This window comes from Octopus sinensis, linkage group LG3, assembly GCF_006345805.1.
Source record: "Octopus sinensis linkage group LG3, ASM634580v1, whole genome shotgun sequence".
Classification (NCBI taxonomy): domain Eukaryota; kingdom Metazoa; phylum Mollusca; class Cephalopoda; order Octopoda; family Octopodidae; genus Octopus; species Octopus sinensis.
The window spans coordinates 166,068,777-166,083,253 of NC_042999.1; the positions used below are offsets into that span (position 1 = coordinate 166,068,777).

The window sequence follows — 14,477 nt, forward strand, 5'->3', positions numbered from 1 at the left end:
GCTTTCGCAACAACCAAGGCACACTACCCTGCTTGCAATCGGCCAATAGCTTCTTCTCTCTGTGCTGCTGACAGTCGGGTCATACCTGATGTGTCCAAATTACGAATGCCAGGAACGCAGTTCAAGTTGATTTTTATATCCATAACCTCCCCAAGATGCACATGCATTTCAGTTTTCATGACAATTGTTTGTGATTGCCACCCACAGCATTCAACACAGCTGCATTTTGACATCTCATTTCAGGATAAGTTGAAAGGTTACCTGCAATTTGGGTCTCAGCTGTGAACCAGCATGTCTTGGTTTATTTATGTCCCTGTGTCTTGATGATTCAGCAAAATGGGACAGATAAAATTATCAAACTTAAAATGAGTCCTGGGTTCAATTTGATCAACTAAATCCTTTGAGGCTTAAATCCCCAGTGGAATCCATTGACTGAAACAAGTCCAAGAATAGTATAATTGTCACTACACTATACATCCCTGAAATAGTATAATTGTCACTGAAATAAATTTTCAGAATTTACCATATAGAAATGACATTTGAAAAAACTATGTTTCTTTTGCGGTTCAGTGTATATCTATGTGTATACATCTTTGTGTTTGTCCCTCTCACTACTGCTTGACAAACGGTGTTGGTGTGTTTACGTCACTGTAACTTAGCAGTTCAGCAAAAGACATCAACAGAATAAGTAGCAGGCTTAAAAAAGAAGTACTGGGTTAAATTCATATGGCTAAAAATTCTTCAAAGCAGTGCCCCAACATGGCCACAGTTTAAAAACTGAAACAAGTAAAAGATAAAAGATATATAACATGTGTGTATTTAATCTCTTCTTGACTTCAACTGAGTGTCACCATCATACAAGTGATGCTGTTTGATTCCAACCTTCTAAAAAAAACAATTTTTGGCTATGGGAAATTTTACTTTGCTTGGTAACAGGTAAGGCTTAGTGACAGGAATGACACCCAACCATAGAAAATTTGCTTTAAATAATTCCATCTGTCTGATGCATGCATGGAAAAGTGAACATTAAAAACAATGATGATCTCTTTTTGACATCTTACCAGTAAATACCAATTTGCAATAGTCCAATCTGTGTTAACTTCTAATTAAAAGTCAAGGAGGAAACCTGTGTCATTGCTAGAAATGGCTTTGGTTTAGAAATTCATTTTGCAACCATGAAGTTTTCAGTTTACCCCTACTGCATGATGCCTTGAGCAAATGTCTTCTACAGATCTCAGCTGACCAATGTTTTGTGAGAGAATTCGGAAGACAATATCTGTCAAAGCCCATCATATTTACTTGTTTGCCTGTGCATCTTTGTGTTTGTTGGTTTATTTATGTCCCTGTGTCTTGATGATTCAGCAAAATGAGACTGATAAAATTATCAAACTTAAAATGAGTCCTGGGTTCAATTTGATCAACTAAATCCTTTGAGGCTTAAATCCCCAGTGGAATCCATTGACTGAAACAAGTCCAAGAATAGTATAATTGTCACTACACTATACATTCTGTAGGCTGTGATTTGATGGAGATTTTGGAGTGACATCTGGCATTGACTTGCAACAACTTGGTTTATTTGATTGTCACAGACTAAACGCACATTGGGTTTGTACTGACAATATTATTCTCTGCTAATGTTTGCAATGGTTTCACGGTACAGTTTGTGGAAGATTTAGGCTATTGAGGGCACAGTCATGTCTGTGCAGTTAAGAAGGTTATTTTACAACCATATGGTCCAAGCTTTGTCCTCACTGTGTACGAACTTGGTTGTCTTGTAATTTGGTGGTTTGACAATTACTAGTAGACTGAAATAAGTATTGAGATTGATATGATGCACTGAACCTTTAAAGGTGGTGACCTAACATGGCTGCAGTTTAATGACTGCAATGTATTGGGCTGCACCCATGGACAGTCCAGTGACCATGGAGCCAGTAAAAGAATGGCAGTTACAAATGTAGTTTTTACTGTCTATTTCTGTTTAAACAATAGCAAAAAGAAATGGTTTGATAAGCATTTGAAAATACATGAACTGATGTTTATATTTTAAAATACTGGACTATATGGCCAGAAATTTAGATCTGGCTTTAACCATTGCATTTTATGGATATGCAAGGCTCTAACACACCAATGAGAGAGCCTCTGCATGGATTTCTCAGATTCTGAGAAATAGCTACAAAATCTTGTTAAATTACACCCTTTTTAAGAAGGAAGGATGCTTTACACGAGGGAGTCCGATGCATAATGGAGAAATACATGTAAAATGATAGTGGCCCAGGACACACAAAATCTGAAAATTAGTTTTTAATTTATAATTCATAGATTTACTCAGATGAAGCTTGTTAAAATAAAACCATTTTCAAAATATTTTCTTCAATCCTCGAAAGCTTTGTCTTGAATAATGTAATATTTTCTTTTACTGTTTCAGGAAATACTGAATCGCTATGGTGGAGTTATTTGGGCTGACAGCTCAGAGCATTTCATAACTAACAAGATGAACCAGAGTGTGACGCAGGCCCAAACTATAGGTCTTGTTGCTTGGACTATTAAAGAACCAACATCGTCATTAACTCACCCTAAAATGTTTCAGTATTTTAAAACAAAGCCAGAAAATTATTATTTCCATCGAGCAGTTGAGTCATCTCACCTAATTGTATTCAACCTGGATCGCATCCACCATGAATTGATGTTACCATGGGTACGGTGTGCACTGACACAAGAGTGTATTAGTCCGACAGGGGCTCAGAATGTTGGTTGCAATTACCAGCGTAAACCTTTGTTCCGTTATTCAGGTTGTCATCGTTATGACATGTCTGCTTTGAATGTTATCCTCGGACTTTTGTTTAACTTTAACACAAAACATTACACTGCCCGACAACAAGTTTTTGGTGTGTTGAATAAAGAGAGAATATCAGGAAAAAATTTGACTGCACCATTATATATTTCCAAACTGAGATATTTGTAATGCTTGTTATTAAGATATGGAGAATTGAAAGGAAATGTAAAGTAAAAAGCAACATGGAAAATCTGTAATGACATATCTTTAGCAATGTGGTAAAATATTGTGTGAAGGTGTGGCAAAAAAAAAAGACGTCTCTTTTATTCAGGTAAACTGGGTATCACCAGTGGTTCACTTCTGTCCCGCTTGGTTCATATGTTTGTTTTATCAAGGGTAAGAAGACATGTGTTGAATGTATTCCTTCAGTCATGCTGACTTCTTGAGGCAGTTTGAAAGCATTGTTTTGCCCTGTCATCTAACTAACATTGGGGATGATATTGATGGTGGTTTCTGCTAACAACTTCTCCTTTATTTCTTTTATTAAATTTTTCATTGTCTATTTGCTGCTGTCATTCAGTGAGATAGCAGCTATAAATATTAATTATTAATTTACTTATATTAATAGCAGCTATCACTCCATTTCAAGGTGACAGTTCAGACGAAAAGCTTTCACTTATTTAAATGAAAACCTCTACTGTATTACTTTAATGTTCCAAAGGAAGAAAGATTCCTCTTTATTTACAATTCATAGCCTGACTTAATCTTTTTTTTCTCTAAGAGTAAGAAATTGAAAAAAAAAAAAAAAAAAAAGAATCCTATAAATTGATTGGCTTGAATTGGTTTTATTTTGAAGATGAATCTTTTTGTTTCTTTCATATGTATTCATTTTTTTTATTTATATATTTAATTATTTTAACATTTGGCGTTTGCTCTGTTAAATACAAAGTTTTAGTTTCTAACTTATTTACTGAATGCTTATTAAAGTTGCCTTTTTTTCCATTTTTTCGAGTCTTTGAGAGATTAAAAAAAAATTAATATAACTAATTGGGTTTTATTAAAACTAAGAGTTTTAAACTGAATAACTGGTGATTAAAGTTTGAGATGTGGCAGAACCATACTCTATAAAGAGGCATGATAAAACTACAATGCTTTTTGTTGGAAGGGATGAGTTTAAGAGTGCACATTGTGTTATGACAATACTCTGATTTTCTCAAATATTTGAGAATAAGGGAGAATGGCTGTGAAATATTAAAAAGAAAAAAATTTGAAAAAGATGATGGAAAATGAATATTTTTTTGTTTTTTATATTCACTTTTGTTTTGCTGTAAAATATTTTTCATTGATAAAATGTTGAAGTCAAGTTATTATCACACAATAAACACAAAATTGAATCTGTTATCTTTCACTGATTTAAAATCATATGTAATAGTTAACATATACACTTAGTACATAACTAAAATAGTACAATAAAGCTTTTTGTTTTTTTAAATTTCTACTGAACACTTAGTGTTAAGGTATTTTGTCAGAGAAACACAAATATGTATTTATGTAATCACACACATACACACACACACACACACACACACCAGAATATTCATATTTTAATGAATGGGTTAAAGTAAAGAACCCATTTAAATAGTGTTAAATTAGTCTGTGAATTGTATTTAATTTATATTAACCTAGGCTACTGAAATTACTGAAGTGAATGATGTTTAATCTATAGTAATGAAATCATGTTGAGGCATCCATAATTTCATAATAATAATTTTATAATAATAACAAATGCTATTTGTCTTACAAATCAATTATCTTCAGTTTTTAACTTCTGAAATATCTACTTATAAATTTATTGGAATGATAAAACTGTTATCAAGTAACATAAGTATTGTTAGAAATATTTAGCCCTGCTAAGTTGTATAAAAATTTCTTCTCAAACTTATCCCAGTAAAACTTCTCAAAGCTTTCAATTTAAAGTTCACTGAGAAAAAAATAAGTCAAAAATAATAAAATGAAATGTAAGATTTGTTAATTCACCAAAAATTATAGAAGTAAAAATAAATCAAAGAGTAATAGGAAAAATGTTTGAAATGTTGACTTTGGCTTTTAGTTGGAACATTTAATTTGATCATTTTACTTGAGTTGTTGAGCCAATGTAATTCTTGTTCCTTTGTTTCTCTGATGGGATAATGTTTTTCTGAATTTTGAACAAAAATATTATAAAATCTTGTTCTTGCTATTTATAATTTTTGATCTGAAAACAAGAAGAAAAACATGACCATATTCCTGAAACAGAACCAATAGGTTTAATCATAAATTTCCCCTCATTTTTATTCTTCATCCATGTACAAAGCTAAAATTTCAGTATCATTGGAATTAGTCATCAGTGTTTAATCTCCATGGCATTTTAATAACCTGAGAATAAAAGAATTCAGTACAGTTCTTGTTTGGTTGCTTTGGTTCAAATTTCTAGTCTTTAAAGACTTTATCTGAAAAACAACAAAACACCATTCTCTCTGCTGCTGCTTAAATTCTAAAACCTCAGCATCTATTTGCTATTGTATCCCGTCCATTTTGCTATTATATCAACACTATACTTTAGTAGAGGTTTCTTATAATAACCATCTATTGTAAATGATGAATTTGAGGAGAATTTGATATCAAATAGTATTGGATAATATAGTATAGATAATTAATATAATAGCAATAGAAAGACTGCCAAATACAAGCAGTGATAATTAATGTGCAGAGTTGACAAATCGCCAACTCAGAACTGTTGTTGAAATCAACAGCTTGGTGAAACAAGTTCTTATTTTATGCCATAGATGTCACACAGCCTACTAGTTTTTCTCCATTCATTTTCATATTTTAATTAAATAATCCTAAAATTTTGACCTCTTAATGTATATTATTTGGGTTCCTCCCTCATCCTATAGATAATGTTTCTTTATATTTTAGTTTCAAATAAAAGTCATCCTGTATATTGCATATGTGCATATCACTTCATAAGTCTGAGCAGTTTTCTTCCAAACTAAGCATTAGAGGCATTGGCATATCCAAATAACAAGGTGTCTGACTCCGGAGCAGATTAAACAACAAGTAAACAACAGTTTAATTTTCCATGTATCTCTGATTTTGATTTCTGGGTTGATGTATGAATACATCTTCCAGTATTTATGATGTAGATTCCTTGCTTCAGGCTGACGCTTATGTCAGGCCTCACACTTGCAAGTTTATCCTGCCTCATCAATTGAATTTGTATAAAACAATTTTTTTTTAACTGAAATATTATATATCATTTATTTGTGTATAAACAGTATTTTAGTGAGCAAATTTTATATATATATAGTTTTCTTATATATAGAAAGATAATTTTGCTTTAAAGTATGCATATAATATATATATATATATATATATATATATATATATATATATATATATATAATGTATGTATATAATTAAACCAAAGGTTACATTTAGAAATTTCTTCTCAACAAATGCCATATGAAATGTGATCATGAATCTTAGAACGGATAAAAGCAAATATAAAACCTGGAAAATTGAAGTTCTAAATGCATTGTTGCTTTACACACAGTTGCACATGATGTAATTAGTATTTATATATATATTTTTTTTACTTTTCAAGTGTTCTGTTAATATAATTTGGTTTGGAATAGAATGTGTCTTGCTTCCTCTCTTTACATATATATCTGCACACACACAGAGAATTACCTAAATAGTATATCTTCCCAATTGTATACAATTCTGAAGAAGCTCATTATAAATTAAATACTTATATAACAAGAAAAGAAAAAAAGAAGAGATTTTAGTTTCCCTGCAGTAATTTTAACTTTTTTAATTTTTTTTTTTTTTTTAGCTTTAATGGAAAATATGATGTAAAATGACTTTTATTGATTTTATTGAGAGAGTAAAGTTCAGGTTTTGAAAATTGGTCTGAATCTTATAGCATATTTCTTTTAATTATTTTTACACAGGCAATGTGTGAAGTTAAAACTAGTAGATATATTTTCTGATGGAGGAAATTTCCCTTTGTAGATTTCCATCCCTCCTCTCATTGTTTACTAATTTTTGTATTTTTGTACAAAAATTTAATATAAAGAAATTCTATCATTAATTTATATTTATTGATTTAATTTTTTGTTTGTTTCTGAAGTTTGCTTGAATTAAGAAAAAGACAAATGTAGTTTATTTTCCCAATTAAGAGCAAAAATTGCATTGAAGTTTCAGGGCTTTTTCCTTTCTGTATTATGGTGTTGCATAAAGAATTTGTAAAAGAAAATCTTATCATTGCTCACCTTTGTGAAATAATTTTAGGGTTTAAGCCATTTCTTTAAAACTTTGCCAAATTGTTCATTTTGGAAAGAAAAAAAAATATTGTTTAATGTCTTGTCTTTGAACTCTTGCTTTTAGTAAGTGAACAAAATATATTTATTTTAAACATAATTATGATTTTAATTGTCGAAATAAAAATTCACTGGCTGAATTAAATATTATTTTCCTGTTATTTGCGTTAAACACTTTTTACCTGTTTACTCAAACTTTATTTTGGTATATTGCCTCTCAAAAAACAAAAATTGCTCTAAATATTTTGTGTTGATGTTTTCTATCTTTCATCCATTGTTAATTTTGGCAGCAAACATTTATCCTGTAGTTCTTTATTAAACCAAAAAATGTATCATTTAAATAGTTTAACAAGGTAGATACTAAAGTATCTTACTAGTTTTATAATGCTAGATGTCAGCTATAAATTTCACTCTCAGTTGTATGCTAAAAGTCCCATTTTGTGTGAGGGAGAAAGAAAGTGCAACCATTTACTGGTTTGCTTCTTCATTACCTACAGAATCCACTATACCATGCTATTGAATGCCATAGTATTGAACGCTAAAATATAAAGTTATCTTCCTACTAGTTTTCAGTGTATTTATCAAACTTTTCACCGTTATCTTAAATTTAGAGTTTAATTCTGATTAAAACCCTTTCGTCTTCTACCTTCTCTTTTTAACTCTCAGTAGATGTAACTTCACTCTAAAAAAACCAATACTATCAGTTTTGACAGTTTACTCTTATTATTCCATTACCCAGCCCTTTATCCTTGCATTATTCAATTAGTAAGCCTTGTACATAGAAAATTTATTTTATACACAACAGGTAACGTATACCACTAATTTTATTGCTACATACACAATTGGTGATAATAGCAGATAGAGCTGTAAGGCTTTCTCAAAATAACAATTCCATACAACACCTCTTTCTACCAATTGCTTTTTGTAAGTTTATTCCAATTATTTTTAACTAACTCAACATGCTACCCTCATTTATATATACTATTTTAGGTATTGGATATGGTTTTCTGTAAAAATTTCACCTTTTGTCTTGTATAAAACAAGTTAAATACAATAAATACAACTTGTATTAGAAATGTGTAAAGGAAACATGGATTCCAAACTTGACCAATTTTTTATTTACTGACCTTGTTGATTGATGACTAATCAGCAAATTGGTAAATTACTTAATTGTGCAAATTGTGATTATGCAAATGCTGAAGTCAACTGTTATTTATTGTTTTAGAAGGATCCTCTTTGAATCAGGTATATTTTGGCAGATCACAATTGCATGGAAGTATATAATTATACCATCTAATTAACAACAGTCAATACATTAGAAAGCTCTGGCGCTGGAGGCTGCTTTAATGTTTTCTTTTGGAAATTTTGGTATATTCTGTCTGGCAAAATGTGTTTTCAATAATTTACAGCTTTCTCTACATTACAAAATTACTATAAAGCACTCATGTTGGTGTCACATAAAGGCACCCAACACACTCTGTAAAGTGGTTGGTATTAGGAAAGACATCCAGCCATAGAAACCATGCCAAAACAGACAAATGGAACCTGGGCAGCTCCTGTCAAACTGTCCAACCCATGCCAGCATGGAAAAACAGACGTTAAATGATAAAGAAGTCCTTGTAAATGCTAAGTAGAGCTGCATTAGAGTATTTAGATTCTTTTTGTACTGGAACTCTGGTCTCTTAACTGATTTCTAAAAATATTTAAATTCATTTCTCAGTTGTATAAAATGGATGACTTAACATGAATTATGTAGGTCAGCTGTTGCAGATTGAGAAATAAAGTTTGCTCAAGATCAAAATGCTACATGTATGGTAACAATTTTGAACTCCCTCCACTCACTGTCTTAATTCAAATCATGTATAATACTGCAGCATTGATTTTCCACTTTAAACTAATCAATAGAAAATAATTTCAATGTTGATTGTATTAATAACTTCTACTGAAAATTATGTAGCTAGGGGTAAGTTGGCAGAGCTGTCAGAGTATCAGATAAAATGTTTTAGGGTATTTGTTCTGATTCTCTATGCTTTTGAGCTAAAGTCCTGCCATGGTCAAATTTGTCTTTCATACTCTTGTGGTTAATAAAGAATCAGTTCATCATTTCTCTGAAAAAAAATTTGTTGTATTTAGACAAGAAGAGGTTGGACTCCAAGTTCACAATAGCACCCCTATGACTCCATCTGGATTTAAGGGCCATCCCATTTCACCCTTAAAGCTGCATTTGTTTCAAACATTCAACTACTGTTTTAAAGTGCCTAAATACTTCTAAGTATTCAGTCCCTATTGTTTACATGTCCTATGAGGTATAGCAGTTGTCTTTTAGCTGTTTTGTATACTGTCATGGGCTGGATGGTTTGACAGGAGCTGAGAAGGCAGAGGACTGAGCCAATTTCCAATGTCTGCTTTGGGATGGTTTCTGTAGCTGGACGCCCTTCCTAATACCAACACTTCAGAGAGGGTATTGACTGCTCTTTTTAAATATCGCTGGTGCTTGAGCGGTCACCAATTAAACTTACAAGACAAGATTCCTCAACTGAGTGGGTTGGCTTCATTTTAACTGATAGAGGAACAGAAATGGATGTCTTGAGTAAAGGAGATACATGGCTAAAAGATGGTGGTAAAGGGGTATCAGAGGATTGGACAGGGTGAGTTGATAGGTAAGTTTGTAAGAGTGTGAAAGGTGAGTGACTGAATGACAGAGTGGAGACAGAGGAGAATGCAGAGAATGGCAAACACAGGTGCAGGCTATATCAAAGGGTGAGAAACAGTGGAGGCAGTACAGGTAATGTGAGGTGTGGTTGGTATGTGAGATGCACAGTGGCAGGGTCATGGTCAGAAGTACATAAGAGTGGAAATAGTGGGAAATGAGCATAAGCAGTTGGGGCTGCAATTGACAGGAGAGTGTATATGGGGGAAGTGGAGGTGAAAGAAGCATCATTGAAAAATATAGTGGCATGGGAAAATACTGAAAATGTAGGAGACAAAGGAATTGGTTCTTGGGAGAGTGAATATGAGCACAAAATATTGGAAGATGGAATATGTTAATTTTCATATAATTACAGCAGCTGGGTGAATAGTACCATAGTAAGAAGACTGATGAAGGGGTGGGTGTTAGAATGATGAGGTGTGAAGAAGACACATCAAGGTTAGATTGAGTGCAAGGGTATGGACGTAAATATTATGCTTTTAAAGCCTTGATTTTGCAAAAACGAACAGGTCTTCTTGAGCATAGCCAATCTTCATTTCCTTTATGAAACTAACTCAACAACCCAAAGGTCATTCTTTGCTACTTCAGCCCAGATATACTTGGGTCTCACTTTACCACAGGTTCCATCCAGATTTAGCAATCAATATTTCTTCATGCAGTTGTCCCCATCCACACACATCAGATGACCATTCCAGCACCATCTTCTCTCTTGCACACTACATCTGATGCTTCATTCCCAAATTTTCTCTCGACAGATTTGCACTTTGTTGTATATGCATGCTGGCATTGCACTTCCAGCAGAGCATGCTAGCTTCATTCCTTTCCAAGTCCTCTGCATTCAGGGCCTATGTCGTACTACTATGTAGCATTGCTGTTCATGCATAAACATCATACAATTTGCCTTTTACAGAGTTCTCTAAGCTTTTTCCCTCCTATTCTAATGACTACACTTCCAGAACATCTTCCACAACTAATTAGGTTACCTAAGCAACTGACACTATCTGCTACCCATAGAAAACCTCCTGGGCATTCAAAAAAAATCTACTTTCCATGTGTTCTTAGTGTTTATTGCTCCTTTGCATCTGCCATATGCAAAGTCTACTCTCTCCATAACCTTATTGTGATTTGAAACCAACATTTTTTCCTCCAGACAATGTATGTCTGTCTGTTGAGACAGACAGATATATATAGATATATTCAATGTCTGAGTTTATATTATATATATTTACATATTAGAAAAAATGAGGTACTCAGAAATCTGGATGGTTTTATATTTAGATATTTATTAGTATGTTACATGTTTTTTGAGAAGTGACATTTTGCCCCCCTTGAAGTGGCCAGCTGAGTTTACCATTTCTAAAAGCCAAGAATCATTTACTATTGAAAGACTGACCAGTTGCAAAAATGTAAACACATTTTTTTTCTTTTTTCTCTCCTCCTCCTTGCTTTCATTCCCCTTTCCCATTTAACACATCTTTCAGATACACAGACACTCACGCACTCTCTCTCACAAGACAATGATAAAAAGGAAATCCAGACAATTTTTTGAAAAGTGCCATTTTGTTCCCCTTGGAGTAACCAACTGGATCTGCCATTGCTAAAAGCCAAGAACCGCTTATTATTGACAGACTAGCCAGCTGCAAAGATATCAACAAAAAATTTTTTCTTCTTTCTCTCCTTTTTCTTTAACACTTCATTCAGATACAAAAACACACACACATGCTCTCTCTCACTTTCTCCCCATTCCTCACCCTATTGTACTATCTTATATCTCTCTCCACCCCTACACACTCAATAATACTATAAAAAGAGTCAAAATTCCTAAAAAAAGTTTGTTCAATTTGAAAAATCCACTAGAGTGGACGAAAGTGCTAATATATGATATATGATTTATAAAAACATGTAACATACTAATAAATATCTGTAAATATAAAACCAACCAGATTTCTGAGTACCTCATTTCTTCTAATATATTATACCTGTACATCATCTCTAAACCTTATATATATATCAGAGACAAAAAAAAAAAAAAGAGTGATAATTGCACATTACTTTTGATGTCTGAAAAACAGTGAATCTGGTGATTAGTCCAAAATAATTTCTACTACAATACACTTAGGGTATTGCAGTATAGGTCTCCATGAGATTGTACTGCTGCCCCCTATATGCCAAGGTTGAAACATGTTGGAGTAATGATAGTTATGGATTTATTAACAAGGAGTTTTAGTGATTTTTATTATAAATGAACATCAATAAGATGGTACAATTGCAATATGAAACAGGAACATTTAAGTCAATCATTGAAAGGTATCAACCACTGGTTATTTCAGTTAGATAATGATGATACTGCTATGGTGTTTTCTCTTTGCCAATAGTCTCCTAAAGGATGGTTATTCTCCAAATTTATGTTTACATGCTGTTTTCTTGGCATTTTGGATTAGCTACAGTAAACAAACAAAAAAAAAATAATAATTAATCAAGAATCTATAATGAAATGTTTGTGTATGTATGTATTTATTTGTACATATATGTATGTAATAAGAAGTAAAAGGGATTAAAAGATTGAGGCAGATATCAATAAAGCTTTCAGTGTTAAAGGAATTTGGTTAGTTATATCTGACTATCAGAAACCAATAAATGCAAGTAGAATAAACATCCCAAGTAATTCCTTGCATATGACAAATAGATCCAAATATTATTTAGAAGAATTTCAAGAAATGTGTATATAAAGAGCAAAAAAAAATAAGAATGGAAAAATCACATCTTACACTATACAATACTAATGATCGATTCTGTTGTGTCAGCATATTTAGCTACAGAAAATTCAAAGTGAACCAAGAGAATATCTCTCGTGGATGAATTCATATTTAATATGTGATGTGAAGGAGGGAAAAGGTGGAAGCAAAGAGAGAATTGTAGTAGTTTTACCTATTGGTTTGGAAATGGGTCGCTTTCAACGTCCATGTGCGCTATCCATCGCTGTACAGTCTAACGCATCTCTGATGCACTGTCCACCGCCAACTGGCCACTCACGCCTCGCTGACCCTGCATGCCCACAGGCCCCACTTCCGACAGGACATGCCTCCTCCCTCACTTCCAGTCCTTCCCTACAACACAGCCTGGCTCATAACACCACATAATAGATAGATAACTAATTGTTGTAATGTAGAATTTCTATGTTTCTAATTGCTGTGACATAGAATATCTGTGTTTATTTTCTACTTTTTCATCATCTATTTATGTCATGAAAAGTTAAATATTAAACCAGCTTTTCTTAGAATATTAATATTTCTTCTTAACGTTCCTTTTTGTATGCATTCAACTATTAGTAGAGATATTTTCTTAGTTCACTTCAAATTTAATCAATTTTAGATTGCCTTGATAACTTTGTGTTAACATATAATTGCAGATATATCAATTTGACTGATAATTTCTGTATCTAAATATACTCACAACAGAAATAATTGTCAATATTGTATGGTGTAATTAAAGATGTGAATTTTTCAGTCCTTATTATTGTTATATATATGTATACATGTATATTTATATATTCTATTCTTTTACTTGTTTCAGTCATTTGACTGTGGCCATGCTGGAGCACCACCTTTAGTTGAACGAATCGACCCCCAGGACTTATTTTTTGTAAGCCTAGTACTTATTCTATCAGTCTCTTTTGCTGAATTGCTAAGTTACGGGGACATAAACAGACCAACATCGGTTGTCAAGCGATGGTGGACACACACACACACTATTAGTAGCTCATAACTATATACTGTGTGCTTCAAACAATCTCTCACTGGATGGAGTACTTTTTTTGTTGATCTTAACAGAAAAGTAAACTATGTATGGTGTATATATAGTAGAATTGGACGTTATCAAAGAAGCTTGAGAGGCGGTTGGATGGAACCTACACTCGCCTCCTTATGAGAGCTCAAAATCTCTCGTGGAAGCGCCATCCAACCAAAATGCAAATATATGGGAAACTACCACCTGTGTCATCTCTTGTGAAAGGTAGGAGAGTCCAGTTTGCTGGACATTTTTGTAGAGCTGAAAAAGAGGTAATTTCTACTCTTCTCCTCTGGAAGCCATCTACTCGCAATACCAGAGGGCGCACACTCTCCTACCCTGATGTAATCTCCAGGGATACAGGCATCCAGCAACAGGACCTCCGTAATGCCATGATGGACCGTGAAGTCTGGCGTAGCATGGTAAATTCCATTGTCTCGACCACGGTCGAACAATGATGATGATGATGGTGTATATATATAATGTATGTGTATATGTGTGTGTGTGTGTGAGTTATAGCTCAAATATACAGAAAACAAAAGATAAAGAGAGGTGAAGGAACAACAAGCAGGAGTATCAGTTTGATGCTCGGAAGAATGGAAAATTTTTTGACATTTCGTGCCTATGCTTTTCAACAGAAAGGATTGAGAAGAAAAACATATATGAGAATTGAGAGAGTTATCAGTGTTTTATAGAATACTTTGTAGTATCTATTCTGACTCTCCGGGCTCTGTGTTCAAATCCTGCTGGGGTTAATAAAGAAAAAAATCAGTTCAGAGCTGTGGATTGGAGAAATTGCTAGTGTTGGATGAGATGACTTGCAATGCCCCCTAATACTTTTGAC

General features: G+C 33.1%; 2 protein-coding genes across 13 annotated transcripts in view; one reads left to right on the forward strand and one right to left on the reverse strand.

Moving 5' to 3' along the window:
• The window catches only part of LOC115209282, a 36,446-nt gene extending 30,972 nt beyond the window's left edge, over positions 1 to 5,474 (forward strand). For both annotated transcript variants that reach the window (XM_029777597.2, XM_036501593.1), the window contains one exon: positions 2,426 to 5,474. In XM_029777597.2, the coding sequence (XP_029633457.1) occupies positions 2,426 to 2,962 (537 nt within the window). In that variant the 3' untranslated portion in view covers positions 2,963 to 5,474. The remainder of the gene's footprint in view (positions 1 to 2,425) is intronic.
• A 6,572-nt stretch (positions 5,475 to 12,046) lies between these two features.
• LOC115209433 (histone deacetylase 6) overlaps positions 12,047 to 14,477 on the reverse strand; it is a 19,288-nt gene continuing 16,857 nt past the window's right edge. For all 11 annotated transcript variants that reach the window (XM_036501594.1, XM_036501602.1, XM_036501600.1 and 8 more), the window contains one exon: positions 12,047 to 12,288. In XM_036501594.1, the coding sequence (XP_036357487.1) occupies positions 12,238 to 12,288 (51 nt within the window). In that variant the 3' untranslated portion in view covers positions 12,047 to 12,237. The remainder of the gene's footprint in view (positions 12,289 to 14,477) is intronic.